The 20,421-nt window shown below is 42.3% G+C and overlaps 1 protein-coding gene across 2 annotated transcripts in view; it reads left to right on the top strand.

Moving 5' to 3' along the window:
* LOC134338526 (hepatocyte nuclear factor 1-alpha-like) overlaps positions 1 to 20,421 on the top strand; it is a 228,235-nt gene that overhangs the window by 166,580 nt on the left and 41,234 nt on the right. For both annotated transcript variants that reach the window (XM_063034416.1, XM_063034415.1), the window contains exon 8: positions 12,775 to 12,893. In XM_063034416.1, the coding sequence (XP_062890486.1) occupies positions 12,775 to 12,893 (119 nt within the window). The remainder of the gene's footprint in view (positions 1 to 12,774; positions 12,894 to 20,421) is intronic.

Here is a 20,421-nt window from a genome sequence, read left to right on the forward strand (position 1 = left end):
TTTCTTCTCTAACAATTGACTCTACTTTCCACAAATGAACAATGTGCCATCTCCAGTTGACATCAGATGCAATCACCAATGTCCAGTTCTGATCTTAATCTTTCCAAGTCCGCACATTTGATCACCTCTGTAGTCCCTCACCAGGACTGCTCGTCCAGGGGTGAAACATTGGACCTCCTTGTTTGAGGAACCCTCAATTTGTCTCAGCTGTTTGTCCTGCATACTCCTTCTGAGACTGGGTTTGAGGAGATCCAAATGTGAGCACAAGGGATGACCCAGGAACAGTATAGCTGCTGAGTTGTTGGGTGTGGAGTGTGTTACATTACAATATGCAAGGAGGAAATTGGTGAGCTTCTGATTCAGTGTCAGTGTTGTGTGTTCTGCTGACATTACTCACAGTGCCTTCTTTAAACTCTGGACAAACCTTTCCGCCAAGCTGGATGGTACGGTGCAGATGTAATATGCCTTATTCCATTCATTTTCAGGAATGACTGAAAATGTCCTGCTACAAACTGTGGCCCACTGTCACGGACTAAGTGTCCTGGAACACCAGTCCTTGAGCAGAGGCTTCTCAGCACATCAACAGTGTGCAAGTCTGTAGTGGAAGCTATTGTGAACACTTCTGGCCAATTTTTAGCTGCATCCACTACTACCAAAAATGTGTGCCCGCGAATGGTATGATAAAATTCATGTGAATCCTTTGCCTGGGCAATGCAGGTCATTCCCAGGGATGGAGAGGCTCTGCTCTTGGCACTTGCAGACATGTTGGCACTGTGAACAGTGCATGGCAAGCTGCTGGATCTGCTAATCTATCTCAAGCCATCAGACAAAGTTTCCAGCCAACGCTTTTATTTTGACCATGCCCAAGGTGACTGGCATGTAGCTCTTCCGCTTGGATGGTACAACAGCTCTCAATCCCCACATAAAGCAACCCCCATCAAGGGCAAGTTCATTCTGGGACTGGTAAAAATTGGGTAATTGGAGTTTTTGCTGCACGTTCCAGCCATTTTAGCTTTCTATGTAGACCTGAGTTAGTGTGCGGCCTTTCAGGTTTCCCTTTGTATCACCTCTGCTGCAATGGGGAGACTTTTGGTTAGTATTAGGGAGACTATGTCCAGAGTAGTGTCCTCTTTTGTAAATTTTTGTGATATTACCCTTTCCAAGGGTAAACAGGACAATCCATCAACATTTCTGTGGTTAGTTGTCCTGTTGCATTCAATCTTAAGATGTCCTCTTGAGTTTGATTTTGTGATTGTGTCCTCCAAGAAACAGAGCCCATTCTGCATTCCTGCCGCTGTTGTTAGTGGAACACTCTTCTGTGGATTGAAAATGGACACCAGTGGTTGATGGTTAGTAAAGAGGGTAAACTCTCTCCCATACATGTACTGGTTGAAACATGTTACACCTCAAACCAGACTTAAGGCACTTTTGTAAAGTGTGCATAATTTTTTTCTCTGGAAAGTGATGTAAAGGCTATGGGGCATTCACTTTCATAATTCATAACTTGTGACATGACTGCACCTATAATATAAGGCGAGGCATCACAGGTAAGCTTCACTGGATGGTGTGAATCGTAATGTGTGAGTACAGTGTCTGACGTCATTGTTTCCTTTACCTTTTGGAAAGACACCTCACACTGCTTGTCCACTGCCACGTCTTCCGGATCTGTAGTAATTGGTTCAAGGGGTGGAGCACAATAGCCAGATTTGGCAGGAATCTGTTACAGTAGTTGGCAAATCCTAAAAAGGACCACAACTGTGACATATCATTTGGCCTTGGGGCATTCACCACTGCTTGAATTTGCTCAGCACACTTGTGCGTCAATGGTGTGCCCACAGTAAGTGATGCTTGGTTTAAACAATTCACATTTGTTGCATCATGCTCTGAACCTATAAACTTCTAATCCTTTTAACACTGTCTTGAGATTTTGGAGATTTTTCTTGTCATCCTCACTGGTAAAAGTGACGTAATCTATATAACACCTGCAGTACCTGTCTACCAGAGTGCAGGTGTAGGCACTACTCAAAAAAATCAGCCTATAATATTGATAAAGCTCTTTGTGAGTGGTTATGGTGAGAAGCACTTTGGACTCTTCTTCCATCTCCATCTGTAGGTAGGACTCAGCTAAATGCACTTTACTGAAGTGTTTCCCTCCAGAAAGGTTTGTAAAAAAAAAAAATCCTCTGCCCTGGGCAGAAAAAAAATTGATCTACTTGGTTGATGGTTCACTTCAGATCCTGACAGCAATACCCTTCTTGGTCACTGGGACTACTGGAATTGCCCATGGGCTCTACTCAACCTTGGAAAGAATTCCTTCATCCTCCATGTGATCCAGCTCTCCGGCTACTTTATCACAGACGGTACAAGGAACAGGATGGGCTTCGCAAAACTTAGGTGTGGCATTTTAATTTTACCCTTGAAGTGTCTGAGTATTCCAATGCCATCCTCGAATACTGTTGTGGCATCATCCAGCACCTTTCATAATTTGCTTTCAGTTGACTCTATTGCAGGGGAAGAGGCGTGCCAGTGGTGGATGGATCTCCAATGAAGTTGTAGTCATCTCAGTCAGTCACGGCCCCACAACGCTGGTCCTCCTGTTTTTACCACATACATGCCCAATGTGGCTTGTTGGTTGTTATATCTCACTGTTATGAATGTCATTCCTACAAGAGTTATCTCTTCTCCTGTGTAATAAGTTCTTGGTTGGATATCTGCAGGCTTCAGTTCTGTATCTTTGAAATGGCATTCAAATTAATTTAGTGGAATAACTGAAACAGATGAGCCACTGTCCAGTTCCACTTCAATTAATTTGTTGTTCACTTCTAGTATAAGGTGCTTAGATTTTACACATGTAAATCTCAAGGCTACCTAGTCCTGTGTTGCTTCCATTATTATCAGATTTTTTATCAACAACATCCGGATTAGTGCTCTTTTTGAAACTGCATCTTAACTCTTCTTTTTATCTTTTTCTCTTCCCTGTGCAGTCCATTTATTTTTGTCTACCCGACATGCTCCTTGTCTGCGTCCTACTTTGCTGCATTTTCTGTAAGTTTCATCTTTAAACCCGCATTAGTCTAGTGTATGTAACCCCTCTGCCAGAAGGTAACACAATTTATTTGGCCAGGCCGGTTTCTGTTCAAACGTTGCAATTTAGTTCATGCTCACTTTCATTCCCGACTGCAACTTATTTGTGTCTCTGTCTGCTGTTTCCATTGATACAGTGATTTCTAACATCTCTCTTAAATATGAGTTGTACTTTAGTTAGAAACTGTTTTTGAGTGCTTTCTTGTGAGATTCCACAGCCTAAATGATCTATCAGTGCATTATTAAGCCTATCACTAAACTGACTATGCTCAGTCAATTTCTTCAATTCAGCCACATAAGCTGAAATGCACTCCTCTTCTTTTTGATACCACTTATGAAACCTAAAGTGTTCTGTAATCAACAATGGTTTTGGTTCTAAATGTTCCTACACTATATTCATGTTAGCAAAGCTCATTTTGGCCAGTTTGGTTGGAGCCATCACACTTCTAAACAAACTGTATTATTTTCCACCTATTACATTTAGCAACAATGGCACTCAGTTGTCATTGATTTCTTAATTTGGTTCAAAATACTTTTCAATTCATTCATTATACATCATCCAGTTAACTGTTGTGCAGTTGAACACAGCTATCTTTCTGATGTAGCCAGCCATTTCTGCTTTTTGCTTACTGTTTATGAATCCATGAATTATGTCTATTTTCTGCCTTTTTTAAAAAAAACTTGAGTTCCTCTCTCTCTCTCTCCCACTTCCAAAGAAAAAGCTAGCTTCTTTTGTGCCAAAAAGTATCTCTGGAGTCACCTGCAAAATGAAGCTCAGTAGAGCTTGGACATGAGTGTCTGAATGGCATTGATACCTATTTGTGGTTTCATATGTGTAGAGTAATCAGTTTCATCTATATCCTTTGGAAATATCCTTTCCAAAGCTTCACTTTGAGTCTGTGCTTTCTTTTTAACTCAAACATCTCGCTGCGCTTCTACAGGTAGGTAGTTGTCTCGAGTTTGTTTTAAAACTTCCTTGTCACTACTGTATTGTTTTGTAACTCGAAAAACTAATTGAAACAAAGACATGGGAGCCGGTACGAATTTTGTCTTATTTTGTTTTGCTTTAGTGAGTTGCACACGTATGATGTGGTGACATAATGACGTATGTCATTCATGTACTTCTTACATATAACCCATAATGAATTACGTAACCAATAAAGAATGCTTAATCATTCAATATATTTACAATATTACTCAAATATCACTGAAATATTAAACACACTACATTATTGTACAAATATTATTCCACATGTAACATCTGTCACAATGAAGATTTAAATAACGAGATATTCAATTATGAAGGGCTGTTAGTTTAATGGTATTTTGTTGCCACATTAGTTGTTGGGTATAATGTAAAATGGATTCTTTTGCTTGCCAAAAATGAATGAACTCTTTCTAGTGAGAGATGATCATCGATTGCTTTAAATGAGCAATATGTATTCCTCCCCTTAAAATCCTATTAAGCTATTTAGAAAACCTCTATTTAAATCATGTACCTCCACAAAAATACTAATAGGAAGAGCATAAATAGTTTAATCGCATGTGAATCTCCACCAGATGGAATGCAAATAAGTAATTTACAGTTAATTTACACTCCCTAGGAAAGGCAGGAGAGCAGCCACTAAATTAGACAAATGTTTCTGTGATACATTGACCCCCTGGGGCTGCTCTGTCAATACACTGTAAATTGCAACATTTGCTTTATTATTAAATTTTAGCACATCAGCCAGTGGCAATGCAAAATAACTTCAGATAGTTCTTTGCTCGGTCATTAATTCAATTATTTTTAAAAGTATTATAACAATTGGTGAACAAACTATCATTGGAAACCTAAGAGATTGCAAATGCTGGAAACTGGAGCAACACATAACAAACTGGAGAGGCTCAGGAGGTCGGGGGGGCAGAAATGGAGGGAAGTGAACAGGTGGTATTTCATCTGGACTGTTGAAGTCCATGTGAAATCTCTCAACCCAATACATTGACTGTTCGTTTCTCTCCATTAATGCTGCCTGACCCACTGAGTTCCTCTAGCTTCTTTTGTGTCAAAAAGTATCTCTGGAGTCACCTGCAAAATGAAGCTCAGTAGAGCTTGGACATGAGTGTCTGAATGGCATTGATACCTATTTGTGGTTTCATATGTGTAGAGTAATCAGTTTCGTCTATATCCTTTGGAAATAGCCTTTCCAAAGCTTCACTTTGAGTCAGTGCATGCCGACCAAATGTGTGCAGCAAAGCAAGACAAGGACCAGGATACAGGGTGAAGAGGGAAGGAGCAATGTGTCAGCTGTATGATGTCAGAGGCAGAGCATGGACAATGTTCAGTCATGTGTAGCACGGCCCTTATTGTGGTACCGGCCAAACATGATAAATAAGCATTTGAAAACGGAAAAAGAAATCAGAACTCTCAAATTTACACAGTACTGGAGCTTTGTATGGATGGAAGAGCAATCTCGGTGTGAGAAAGAAAGGCTGATGAACATTTTGTGATTATCATATTGGTGTTTAGAAATAGGTAAAAAAAAATGGCCCCAATTTCGCGGTTTGTGACCCACATCGGCCCAATAGCCCATCTCCCCCTCCTGGTCTGCCTGATCCAACTCAATGCTTCATGGTTCCAAGTCCTTGCTTCATCACTCTGTGGTCCTCCTCATTACAGGGAGAAGACAGGCGAATGGAGTTAAGAGGGAGAATAAATCAGCCATGATCGAATGGCAAAGCAGTCTCAATAGTCCGAATGACCTAATTCTATCCCTATGTCTTATATTTCCACTCCCATTTTCTCTGTGGCACTCCTTGAATCCACATCCCACTTTTCCAATTCCCCATTTCAAAGTTTGTGCTATTCCAAATTGAGTGAACAGTCAGAGGCTGATGTCTGTGCTTTCCGTAGAGTGTGTTTTGTTGATGGCAAAAGAATTGCTAATTGTTAACAACACTGTATACTCAGCCCATAAAAGAACTAACAGCCAAATAAGAATATTTCCTCTACATTCTTAGCTCTTGGGATGATTGGCATTATGGCATGGTGCATCTAGACAGGAAGGAACACTTGGGAGTTGCTATACTTCCCAAATCCAGGGGTATTGTTTATATTGGGAGGCCTGCGAGCTGAAGATACTTGTAGGTTTTTAAGTGTTTACTGACAGCAGCTAGCTCATCGAGAGATACGGCACGCAAACAGGCTGTTCAGCTTACTAAGTCCGCACCGTCATCCAGCACCTGTTTTATACAAATCCTACTCTGACACGTTTTACTCTTTCCCCATTTGTACAAACCACTCACAGACGCTACGACTAACTTCCACAGCAGGGATAATTTACAATGGCCAATGAACACACCAACTGGCACACCTTTGTCACAGGGAGAACATGCAGACTCCACATAGACAGCACCCGGGGTTAAGAGTCTCTGATGCTGTGAGGCAGCAGCCCTACCAGCTGCACCACTGTTTGACCTGTAGTGCGGTGCAGGTTTCTTGCACCTTCAGATTCAACAAGGTTTGCACATAGGTTATTTTATGTAACTGAACATAGGGATCTCAAAGAACAGTAAGATGGCATCCTGGCTTTTCTTCTTTAGCCAGGTTTGGCCTCTCTACTTAAGGAGGAATTTATTTTCATTGAAAGCAGTCTGAGGTAGATCCTGGGATGAAGGCATTTTCCATTAAGAAAGTTGAGCTGGTTGGATCAATACTCACTGGGATGTAAAACAATGAGAAGATCTTATTGAGGCACATTATATTCTGAGGGGACGTGGCAAGATAAATGCTAAGAGTATATTTCCCCTCCAGAGGCAACCTTGTAGGGGTGCCGTGCACTTAAAATGGAGATCAGGGAAGATTTCTTCTCCAGGAAGATAGTGAATCTTTGGACTTCTGTACTCCAGAAAGCAGACAAGTATGAGTATTGAATAAACACAAGAGATTCTGCAGATGCTGGAAATCCAGATGAACACATACAAAATACTGGAGCAACTCAGCAGGTCAGGCTCAGGGAAGTGCCTTCACCCTTCCCTTCCAGTCCTGATGAAGAATCTCAGTTTGAAACATCAACTATATATTCCTTTCCGTAGGTGCTGCCTGACCTGAATTGAGTTCCTCCAGTAGTTTGTGTGTGTTCCTCCACAACTCATTGAATCTGTTCACGGCAGAGATCATCTTTAGGAGAGTAAACAGTCATGGGAATTGGGGGTGAAAGTAGAACTGAGGCCACGATCAGATCAGTGATTGAAAGGTGGAGCAGTTCAAGAGACTCAGTGTCCTACTCCTGCCCCAATTTCTTGTAATCTACTTGTCTAATTAATCAACACTTCAGGTGAAAGATTTTACCAATGGAAATCCCTGATGAGATTCACTATAATATAGATGGGCAAATCGGCTAAAGAACAAGGGTTTCATTCTAGAACATCTTTAAAATGTGGTTTCAGGTGGAAAATCTTGGCTAGTTTTTCCCTTTCCAATCCTTAGGTTACTAAACTTAGTTTAACAAATTCTGTAGAGAACAATGACCAACCTTAAGTACCACCACCTCACCTCACTTTCTGATTTGGATAGCACATAACTTTACCCACTGAACCATTGCAAAAACTTCAACTCATTCATTACTTTTAAAAAATGAAAAAGCTTGCATTAGTATTGCACCGTCCACAAACTCATGATACCCTTAAGTGTTGTACACTAATTAGTTTTTAAATATAGCAAATGCTGCAATTAGATTGAGCAGAGTTACATCTGCACAAGTAGCAATGGTAACTATTTCTAGAAATGCTGGTTAAGGGTTAATTATTACTCCAGACATTGGGGAGAATTCAGCTCTACCACACCAGATGCTAACTCCTTCTTGTTAATAGGTTGAGCAGTGATCTCATTTAATGACAATGCTGTCTTGAGGCACTCCTAAGGCATGAGAGAGACTGCTGGTGCTGGATATCTGGAGCAACGGACACAAGATGCTGAAGGAACTCAGCTGGTCAGGCAGCATTTATGGAGGGAAATAAACAGTCTACGTTTAGGGTCAAGTCCCTTCATCGGGACTGGAAAGGAAGAGAACAGAAGCCAGGATAAGAGCGGTGGAGGAGGAGGAGGAGGAGCATGTGCTGGTGGGTGATAGGTGAATCCAGGTGAGAAGGGAAGGTAGGTAGATGGATGGGGGGGTGCGGGGTGAGAATGATGTGAAAAGCTGGAAGGTGATAGGTGAAAGAGAAATGGGCGAAGGTGTAGGTGAAGGCAATGAAATAAAGGGAAGAGGAAACTTTCCCGTCTCACATTGTGCTCCTCCCCTTCACACCTCCCCCCCCCCCAACTCCTGCCACCCCACCACTTCACCTCTGGCTTCTGTCCTCTTTCTTTCCAGCCCTGATTAAGCATCTTGGCCCAAAATGTTGACTGTTCATTTCCCTCCAAAGATGCTGCCTGACCTGCCAATGACAGAGGCCGTGTTTCTATTTATGCACACAGCACAAGCACATGAAACTGACTGTGGTAATGTTCACCTCTTAAACAAGCAGTGCATTGCATCTCCCCTAATCTTGACAAGCTGCACTGAATTTAACCATAAACAGAAGTGCAGAACAGTACGGCATTGACCACAAGCATAATGAACCGAGCACAAACATCCTTTAACCTCTGACAGTAGGCGCATAATTATCTTGTGTAGCTACTGCACCGGATCATGGATAACCTTGCCTTTTCACTTGTCCACCTCATTGCTATTTTGTAGTCTCATTATTCTTGGTGAACAGATCTGTGCCACTTTAACAACTGCCAGTGGATGCAGATGCCTTTGACCAGTGATCCATTGACAGACAGGCTGTACCAAATTGAACACACAACTCTCGTGAGGCAGTGTACAGCCTCGAAAAGGGCCTTCAAGGGCAAAGATGTATTATCTTTTTCGGCCAAGATCTACAGTCAAACAATAACAAGCAATGAGGAAATGGATGCAATGAGGGGAGTAGTCGAGGAATCTGTGAATCTGAAACAGAAATTTATTAAACATTTCATCAGGTGAAATAATGCTGTAATCTCATAGAAGTTGTGTCCTAAAATGTTGCAGATCATATTGCACATATCTCTTAGCCTCCACTTTATCACAGCTATTCTCTATCGCTCCCCCTGCAAATACAGATTTTATTTCTAACCTTTTCAGGCTTCTCATGAAAGCTCGTCAACCTAAAATACTAACTCTGCACCTCTCCCCACAACGTCGTTGTGATGGTAGAAGAAAAGGAATAAATGTTGGCTTAAAGTTCTTAGGATGCTTGATCCTATTAACCCATATCATTTATTGCAATAATCTGGCTATTAGGTCAGTAATTTTCTTCCCAAATGTATGATTTGGAGTCTGTGCTTGCATGCCATACTTTACTAGTAGATGCAGGGATCACATCCTCCCCTTTCTCACTGCTAATCAATTCATAGTTCACCTATTTGGGGTTTCCGAATCAGAAGTCATGGCTGAACTGGGAGATCCATTCTCTTCTGAAGTCTGGGTCTGCAGCATTAAAAAAGGTAACCTTGACCTTTATAAGAAATCCAGATATGACCTCCGTAAAGTTACTAGGAACATAATCAGTCCAAAATCAAGTCTCAGTCCAGCCAACAGCTCTGACAAGACTTACGTGCTATAGGAGGTTACAAAACCAAGTCGGGCAGCATCACTGAAAACAGCGCACCCCTTCCTGATCAACTTAACACATTGTATGCACATTTTGAGCCGAAGGGAATGGGGATATCAACAGTGTCCTGACACTCTCCAGTGCACCTGAATCTATAGTCACTATCATGGATGTAAGATCGGTCCAGAGGGTGATTCCACAGAACGCATCGGACCCAAATGCTCTCCCTGGCCTGGTCCATAGATCCTGTGCGGATCAGCTGGCATTTTTAACCTCTCTCAGCTTTGAGAAGACCACTATCATCCTAGTACCCAAGAAAAACAAGATAACATGTTGCAATTACCACCACCCTTTGGCGCCAACATCTACTGTCATGAAGGGCTTTGAAATGCTGGTCATTGCGTGCATCAACTCCAACCTTCCAGACAGTCTCAACACACTGATATTTGCCTACCACCAAAACAGGTCTATGCTGGATGTCAGCTCCCTGGCCCTACACTCATCTCTGGATTATCTGGACAGTAAAGGTGCCTACGCTAGATTATTGTTTAATGACTACAGTTCTTGATTCAATGTTATTACTCCAAGCAAAGAATCGGGACCCCAGGAGTTAATGCCTCCCTCTGCAGCTGGGTCCTTGACTTTCTGACCAACAGACCACAATCAGTAAGGATGGGCAGCAACACCTCTACCGTGATTATTCTAAACATAGTGTGCCATAAGGTTGTATCCTCGGCCTCCTACTCTACTCCCCGTAAACTCATAACTGTGCAGCCAGATTCTGCTCCAGCTCCATCTCCAGCTTTCCAGATGGGCTGCATGACAAATTGCAATGAGTCGGAGTACAGGAAGGAGACAGAAAGCTTAGTGACATTGTGTTGTGACAATAACCTTTCCCTCAATGTCAATAAAATAAAAGAGCTGGTAATTGACGTTAAAAGTTGGGGGTGGGGGGAGGTTGTGCAGTGTACATGCTCCTCTCTACATCAATGGTGCTGAGGTTGAGAACTTGTAGTTCCTAGGTGTGAACATCACCAATAGCCTACGTTGATGTCATGGCTAAGAGGGCTCACCAATGCCTCCACTTCCTCAGGGGGCTGAAGAAGTTTGGCATGTCCCTGTCAATTCTTATCAATTTTTATAGATGCACCACAGAAAGCTTTCTGCCTGGATGCATAACAGCTTGGTAAGGCAAATGCTCTGCAGAAACCACGAGAAACTGCAGACCGTTGTGGACAGAGCTCATGACATCACAGGAAATGGATGTTAGAGTGAGTTTTTTGGGTAGATGATTTGTTTACACTTAAGTGACTTTGGCCACCAGACTTCTATTTGACAAAGTACTGTGGATTGAGACCACAACAATGCGCTTCCTAAAAAGGTGTGAATACCAGATGCTTCTGGTGCCGTAGTTTGACCAGATGCTGTAGTTTCGAAGACAGTATTATCTATACTTTATAAATATTAATTGTCTTCTATGTTAGCACGTAAAATGCCAAATAAATGTATTGTGGATTTAACTTGCATTCCTAAAGGCTGTGGAAACCAACCCAGACATGTTGGTGTCGGAAGGAAAGGATGAAGTTAGGAGGTGTGATGCTTTGTATGTAGCTTCAAAAGGAAGCATTGTCTATGCATTGTCTATAACTTTAAGTAGCGATTGCCTTTGTGTTTAGCAAATAACTATCGAGCCCACACTGGGCTAGCAGACCTTTCTACTGAAAGCGTCTCCGTCCATATGGTGCCTGCTGTACCTTGTTGTGTCGAATAAAGAAGCTGCTTTGTATCTACCAGTAACTGTCTCTCCAGTGATTTCAGACCCCGCTCACCTTGCATATTTTCTCTTCTCCACTCTCCCATTGAGCAGAATATACAAAAGCCTGAAAGTATATGCCACCATTCTCAAGGATAGCTTCTATCCCACTGTTATCAGACTCTTGGAAAGACCTCTTGTACAATGAAATGCACCCTTGGCCTCACAATCCACCTTGTTATGATCTTGCACTTTATCGATTATCTGCACTGCACTGCTTTGGGTGCTTTTACACTTTATTCTGTACTGTTATTGTTTTACCATATGCGCAGTGTAATGATTTAATCTGTATAAACAGTTTGCAAGACAGTTTCACTGTATTTTGGTACATGTGCCAACACAATCTCTTAGCAAATCCACATTCTGCCAAGAAGTGGGTGAATGCTTCGTTTCCACAGCTTCCACCCTGAGTGCACCGTACTTTGGGGATGATATCTTGTCTGGCTTGAAGGGCCCCTCCTCACTGCCAGACAAGTGACATAAACAGCATGTTTGCCCAATTCCATTATTTCTATTGAAAATCAAATATAAACTGAAGATCATGGAAATATGAAATAAAGACTGAAAATGTTGGATACACTCAGTGAGTCAGACAGCATCAGTAGAACATGAAGCAGAAGTAATATTTCAGGTCAAAGATCCTTTGCCTTCCTAGTTTTGATGAAAGGCTTCTGACAAGACATATTAACTCAGTTTCTGCCTTGCCTGCTGTGTGTTTCCAACATTTTCTATTTTTATTTAAGATTTCCAGCCTTTGCAGTATTTTTTTTGGTGTTGAGATAACAATATGGCTGATTGATGTTTCATCAGGGCTAACCAGTTCTGGCACAAACTGGAATGCCTGGTTATCTGAAATTGTTGAACTCTGTAGTGAATCCTGGGGACGATAATGTGCCCAATTGGAAAATGAGGTGCTGATCCTTCAGCTTAATCTGGGCTTCATTGGAACAGCTTGAAGCACCAAAGAGAGATCAGAGACAGAGCAGCTGGCAAACTGGAGTGACAGACAACTAAAACTTTTTTGTCTTTATTGAATATTTCTATAATTAACAAAGACAGTGTTCAAAGAAAATATAAGGAAACAGATGAGCCTCTTCTCCTTAGACAATGCAGATGTCAGGACAATCCTGAACAATTAACAACACCTGTGGCAGGCAGGTAGATGTACATTTAGGGGGAAAAGCTTCCTTCAAGCAATGTTGTTGAGCACAAATATTTTGTGTTTAGACTTACTATAATGACTCTTTTTTTTAATGCAGCTGTTTACAGTCACAAGCCAGAATTGTCGCAGTACCACACCAGCCTCTTCCCACAAACCATGGTCTTCACAGACGCCAGCAATCTCAGCAGCCTGACCAGTCTTCCCATGGCAAAGCAGGTAATCAGTGGGTCAACATTCCTTCAAAATGCCGAAAGAACTCACTTTCTCAGCATCTGCAGAACCTCTTGTGTTTATGGTCAACATTCTCTTCTGCCAGAAAATCAAACAGCTGCCGGTGCTGTAAGTCTGAAATAAAAGCAGACGATGTTAGATACACTCAACATGTGTGAAAAGAGCAGCAGACTTGGTGTGTTCAGCCCTATCAGATGTGGTTAGAAAGACTCAACAGGTCAGACAGCATCTATGAACTCTGCTTTTCTCTCCTGTTAGGTACTTTCACCAATTTCTATTTTTGTTTCATCTTGCATAACTCCTCTAAAATTGGAGGGGTTGTCAAAAATACCTTCTTAGCGACTAAATGATCTAGATTTCAAGTGACTACAAATAAGCCATAGGAAAATCACCAGAAAGAATGAAAGACAATGTTTAACCCAGGGCAGGAGAGCATAGCTGCTGTCATCTCTGAGGAATTGTCCAACAAAGGATTACCTGGTCGGGTCGTGACCTTTCCAAAATAATAAAATGGGGCAGTTTCTTTCTAAAGAAAACAAAATGGTATTTCATCTATCCAGTTGTGAAATATTATCTTATTTTGTGGGTGGAGCTTCTTTAGGACATGCCTTTTCAAAATAGTGGACTCAAGCCATTACTACAATAGGCATCGTTCAGTGTGAAAGCAGAGTCTGTAAATATTTTTAAGGCAAAGGTTGATAGATTATTGGAAGCAAGGGAGCGAAATGTTACTGTGGGCAGATAAGAACATGGATGGAGTTTACATTTATACCAGCTGTAATCTCATTAAGTGGCTGAGAAGAGCAGAGGATCCAAGTGGTATGTTCCTGCCCATAAATTCTATGTATATACATTTACAACTGTGATGGCAAACATTCACTTCATCTTGGATGCTTTGGTTTTATTTCTTGTATCCAGCAACCAACCACTAATTGCATGAGGTGCCCTCAGAATAACGACAATATTTTTAAAAAGTCATTTTTAGTGCTGGCTGCATTGATCATTAAGGGTCCTCACCATCTGGGACGTGCCTTCTTCTCATTTCTATCGTCAGGGAGAAGGTACAGGAGCCTGAAGACCCACACTTAATGTTTTAGGAACAGCTCCTTCTCTGCCATCAGATTTCTTAACAGTCCATGAACTCAGGAACACTACCTCGGTATTCTCTTCGGCATAATCTATCCATCCATTAGTTATAACTTATAGCAATTTGTTATGCATGTACTGTATTGTTTCATGACTAATGTCAGTGATAATAATTCTGATTCTAATAATTCAGTTTTATCACACTTTTTATTTCAGTGTAAGCTACATTTGCAATATTGTGTTCAGTTTTGGTTACTCTGCATAGGAAAGATACTAGCGTAAGTGCTACACCTGTCCCTACACCTCCTCTCTTGCCACCATTCAGGGCCCCAAACAGTCCTTCCAGGTGAGGCAACACTTCACTTGTGAGTCTGTTGGGGTCATCTATTTCATCCGGTGCTCCCGGTGTGGCCTCCTCTACATCAGTGAAACCGGACGCAGATTGGGGGACCGCTTTGTCGAGCACCTCCACTCCGCCCGCCACAACAGGCAGAATCTCCCAGTAGCCACCCACTTCAACTCTGCTTCCCACTCCCATTCAGACATGTCCATACATGGCCTCCTCTACTGCCATGATGAGGCTAAACTCAGGTTGGAGGAGCAACACCTCATATACCGTCTAGGTAGTCTCCAGCCCCTTGGTATGAACATAGAATGCTCCAACTTCCAGTAATTCCCTCCCCTTCCCTCCCCCTATCCCTATGTCACTCTGCCCCCTCCCCCAGCTGCCTATCACCTCCCTCATGGTTCCGCCTCCTTCTACCACCCATTGTGTTTTCCCCTATTCCTTCTTCACCTTTCCTACCTATCACCTCCCTGCTTCCCCTCCCCCACCCCTTTATCTTTCCCCTTACTGGTTTTTCACCTGGAACCTACCAGCCTTTTCCTTTCCACCCTCCCCCCACCTTCTTTATAAGCCCTCTGCCTCTTCCCCCTACAGTCCTGATGGAGGGTTCCCGCCCAAAACGTCGACCGATCTTTTCCACGGATGCTGCCCAACCTGCTGAATTCCTCCAGCATGTTGTGAGTGTTGCTTTGATCCCAGCATCTGCAGATTATTTTGTGGTAAAGATATTATTAGCTGGAAAGAGTGCAGAGAAGATTTACGAGGATGTTACCAGGACACAAGGGATTGAATTATGGAAGACAAGTCAAGCAGGTTGGGATGTCATCTAGGAGAATGAGATGTAGAGGTCTCACAGGCGTAGAGGTCTCACAGGTATAGAAGTATCATTAATTATGTGGGATATTAGTAGTGTGAATGTGCACGGTCTTTGCCCCAGCTTGTGGAATCCAGAACCAGAGGGTATAGATTTAAGATGAGGGGGAAGGCATTTAATAGGAGCGTGAGGGGCAACTTTTCCACTCAGAGGGTAGTCGGTATATAGAAGGAGCTGTCAAAGGAAGTGGCTGAGGCAATATTTAAAAGGTACTTGGACAGGTACATGGATAAGAAACGATTTGGCTTGTGGGTCAAATGCAGCAAATTGGACAAACTTAGATGGGATTGGTCACAAGATCCATTTGGGCTAAAGTGTCTGTTTCCATGTCACATGACTTCATGAAAAGATTCAACCCCTTGTGGGCTCTTTTAACAAATTTAACCAGGTACATTTTGCTTTCGGTCACCCTTGTGGTCCTCACGTGATTGTTTGAGGGACCACGTTGTCTGTCACTAGGCACTCCTGGAAAACGAGGCTCTGATTTTTTCAATGGTTAACTGGAAGCCTGCGTAACAAGTGAAATCCTCATCAACATTCTTGAACCTCTCATGGTTGCCCACCCTACATACCTGATTCGCCCCTCCCTGATGTGCCGTTCAACCTCATTTTCCCTCCCCATCCCCACAAACCCAGATGCCCACTCAAAATAAACTGTCAGCCTCTTCCTCCAATTCCCACCGTTGAGCTGACCCAAATGCCATTCTGCAACTCCAGTGCCAACTCTTTCTCTAAATACTGGGCTCCAAATCCACCTTGAACCTCCTGCTGGGCCTGCAACCAACCTTCCGGGCCCAATTTCAGACATGTTTTTTCCTGTTCCACTGTCATTGACTGTGGGACCGAGGTGGGATCTTTCTAGGTCAGGACTGTCTTAACGAAATAGGATTATATGGTCATCTACTCCCTGGAGATGCACTACAGACATTAAAACAAGATTCCCCAGCAAATGCCAGGTCAGGAACATTCAGCTTGTGTCCTCCCCTTTTCTATAAATCATTTACAGCACGCTCTGTGACTCTGCTAACCGGATGACAAAGGGGACTTCAGCCCATTAGCAGAATGTCCCTGGCAAAACTGCTCTGAAATCTGCCAGCTCACCCAGAACAAACAGACCGTCAGAGAGAAAATGAATGGAAGTGAACGCAGATTTCCCAGGGGAAGGCAATGCTGCCTGCCACCAAATAGAAGTAAACTGGAAACAACAGGGGACGAAGATTTAGAGCTGATGAATGGGCTTTGGTCCAAAATTGTAGTGAGATCAGGATTCAGTAGGTGTGCACTCAAGGTCAACCTGTCAATTCAAATACAGGTAAGTGACTGTATAGATCTAGTGTCAGAAGTGGAAGAACACTCTCGTTACTTTATTTCCAATAAGGAAGTACCCTGCACCTTGATTTTCTGCTGTGCGATGGCCAAAGTTGTTACGTATTTCATCGAGTACACCTTCCTGGAAAATTAGGAAAAACTGTTAGCTTTGTATTTGTGCTTTCAAGTGTTTTTATATATACATAGATAAGTATCTGACCTTTGAATGTATTCCTGGAGATTTCATCACATCAGCTGTCCATAGCAGTCAGCATAACGCGAAGATTGGGGTTTGATTCCTACTGCTGCCTGTAAGGTATGTTCTTCCCGTGACTGCACAGGTCCTGCGGTTTCTTCCCACATTCCAAAGACGTACAGTTACAGTTAGTGAGTTGTGGGCATGCTCTGTTGGCACCGGAAAATTGCGATGCTTGCGAACTACCCTGGCATAATCACCACCGACTTGATTTGCCGCAAACAACACATTTCACTGTGTGTTTCAGCATATAAAGCTAAAGACAAATAAAGCAAATTTTTTTAACCCAATCAAATGGAACCTTAATTCCCAACATTTCAACCTCCATAACCAATAAATAAAACATTTTCTTTAATGCCCAAATGATCTCACACCATAGTTACTTACAATGGTGGTAGGAAGCTGTTCTTTAAGGCAGAGCAATCTTTTTGTTTCCAACAATATGCAATATTACAAATGGGATTTGGCACGATCTTTATTCACTGTACAACATAAAATTCAGTATATCATTAAATTACCTCCAATAGAACCTTTATGGTGGCTTCTCCGAGCTTCAGTATATCTTTCAACGTATACTCCAGCACCTTGGAACAGATCAATTGCCAACCTTTGGTTGTGGACAGCTCTTGGCACTAGAAGACCAAATGGATGAAGGCAGACCCAAAGTTCATCTTTCACAGAGCTGATGATCTTCCAGCAGAAGATTATATTTGTCCTCAGTGAGCGTCCTTGGGTACAGCCCATGGAGAAGGGAGCCCTGAGCTATGCAGCTGCTCATTATGAACTTCAGCAAAGACCCTTTCCACAGCTCGTTTGCACACACACAATCCACAAGGAGGTGGATGACTGTCTCTTCCACACCACAGCCGCTGTGACAGCAGTGAGCCCACAGTTATGTACAAAGTATCTGACAAGGAAGGCACTCCTCATCATTGGCCATATCTTCAGACTTTTAATATGGGGAAATAACAATGCTTCCTTGAATAATGAACTACCTCCCTGATCCACCCAATTCCCTCTTTCTCTTGTGAAACAGCCTGTTTGTCCAAGGTTTTGATCTCCAATGGTTCCCTCATTTTGTGTGTTTTACTTTTGCCTCTGAGCTACCTTGGAATTTTATGTGGTGCTATGGATGTTATATAAATACAGATTATTGTAGTTGCTGCTGGACAAATGCTAATTTCTTGCCTTGCACCTATTGTAGAATCGCACTCTAAGTCTCATTACACTTACTATATTTCTGTTGGCGTACATTCTCTAATGAGTTGAGTCGTAGAATCATGGTGAGACAGCACAAAATCAGGCCCTTGGGCCCACTGAGTTCATCCTGATCCTCAAACAAGAATCATAAAATCAAGTTCAAGTTTATTGTCATTCAACCGTACAGCTAAATGAAACGAATTTTCCTCATTTTTTAAATTCTCCCCATATACTCAGCACCTCTCCCCCAAGTCTACCACTTAGCTAAACACAATGGCCAATTAACTTACCAACTGGTGGGACGTTGGGACGTGGGAAGAAGCTAGAGCACCCAGAGAAAAGCAAAGTGGGAGGATGTGCAAACTTCGTTTCATTGCTGAACAGTGCCGGGACAATGGCAATGCCAGTAGCAGGGAGCGTAATGATACTCATCTGCACAGGAGTGCTAGAAGCGACACAGTAGCATAGTGGTTAGTGTAATACTATTACAGCGCTAGTGACCCAGGTTCAATTCCACCACTGTCTTTAAGGAGTTCGTGCGTTCTCTTCGTGACCGCATGGGTTTCCTCCAGGTGCTCCAGTTTCCTCCCAAATTCCAAAGACATTTGGGTTGGTAAGTTAATTGGTTATGGGTGCATTTGGATGGTGTGGGTTCATTGGGCTGTTGCGGTGCTCTTTCTCGAAATAAAATTTTACACCTGTCCAACACTCCATAAAATGCTGGTGTGGGTTCAGTCCAATTGCACAAAGGTCACAATTTCACCTGGAAACAATCACTATAGTGATCGAGTCCAGGTAAAACCAATTTTTGATTGTGCAGTGTTGAATAAATGAGCTCTACGCAATCCAGATTCTCTACACCATGTTTAGTATTCTCACCAAACACTCTGGGCCATTGATGTGAACCAGCTACAGTCAGAATCTATTTAGTCTCCCCTCCCATGCACCTGAATTCCCTGTGGTTCAGCGCAGTGTATAATCAGTTCTGTGAGCCACAGACTTGGACATTTTATAAGCATTTTGCCAATAAACCTGGGTTTTCTGGCTTTTTTTTTAACCCAGTGTAAGTGATTTAGGTGATGCATAGTTAAGTAGAAGCCCTCTTCGGGAGAAAACTGAGCATTAATTTCCTTTGGTATATTGCTATGAATTAAAAACTAAATTTAGTGCACAGTTATATATGACAACTGCTACTAATCCACAATATATGAGCCAAGAACCAAGAACTTGCGCTGTGATTCCAACAAAAATAGCTTGAGTTACATATTTTGTTGACAATTTTTATGAAAGTGCTTTGTACTTAAACATGGTGGTTCTGTAGAGAAGGCATATCAGTTCTCCACGTAACAAATGGAAAAAAAAAACAAAGTCGCAAATTATTTAGATGCTTAGACAATGAGATTCACCAACTCATTTGGAGAAAGTAAAAGCTCGTCGATGAAAATCTAATTCATCTTCTCCATCTTGGTAGTCACACAATACGATGATAAAGTTGGTGACCAGATATAGTTATCCATCTCTATCAATTATTTTATCACAGTCTATAAATAATGCAAGAAAAATCCCAGTGAAATCCCACAGGTCCAAAGACAACCTTATCCTTCCCAGGCACATTATGCTGATCGTGTCATGTCTCAAGTTTCTCATTTACTTTATATTCAAATACCATTTATGATAGAAATTGATCTAATTTGCATTTGAATGAATCAATATTAATTGCTTCCAATATTTCCCTCTGGGGTGAATCTATTGATAGAGCATTCTTTCAGTGAAATTGAACTGAATTGACTTTATCTTGTTTCTGTTGACTAGTCATACTGTACACTGTAGATTTCACCTTTCTAAAATGAATCCCCTTCCTTCCCATTGCATCCACTGCCTGCAGACCCCATCTGCACCATTCATTTCAAAGGCAACTCTGGTCACTTATTTCACTACATTTACCATTTTATTTTAGATTAGATTATGAGGACACTCAGTCCTCGTTTATTGTCATTTAGAAATGCATGCATTAAAATATGATATAATGTTCCTCCAGTACGATATCACAGAAATACAAGACAGACCAAGACTAAAACTGCCAAAAACCACATAATTATAACATATAGTTACAACAGTGCAAAGCAATACCGTAATTTGATAAGAGCAGACCATGGGCACAGTTAAAAAAAGTCTCAAAGTCCTGAAAGCCCCAAAATCTCACACAGACGGTAGAAGGGAGAAACTCCCCCTGCCATGAGCTTCCAGCACCGCAAACTTGCCGATGCAGCATCCTGGAAGCACCCGGCCACAGTCCGACTCTGAGTCCGTCTGAAAACTCCGAGCCTCCGACCAGCCCTCTGACACCGAGCACCGAGCACCATCTCTGCCGAGCGCTTCGACCCCGCCCCGGCAACAGGCAACAGGCAAAGCCGAGGATTCAGGGCCTTCCCCTCCGGAGATT

The sequence above is a fragment of the Mobula hypostoma genome, chromosome 27, assembly GCF_963921235.1.
Source record: "Mobula hypostoma chromosome 27, sMobHyp1.1, whole genome shotgun sequence".
Lineage (NCBI taxonomy): Eukaryota > Metazoa > Chordata > Chondrichthyes > Myliobatiformes > Myliobatidae > Mobula > Mobula hypostoma.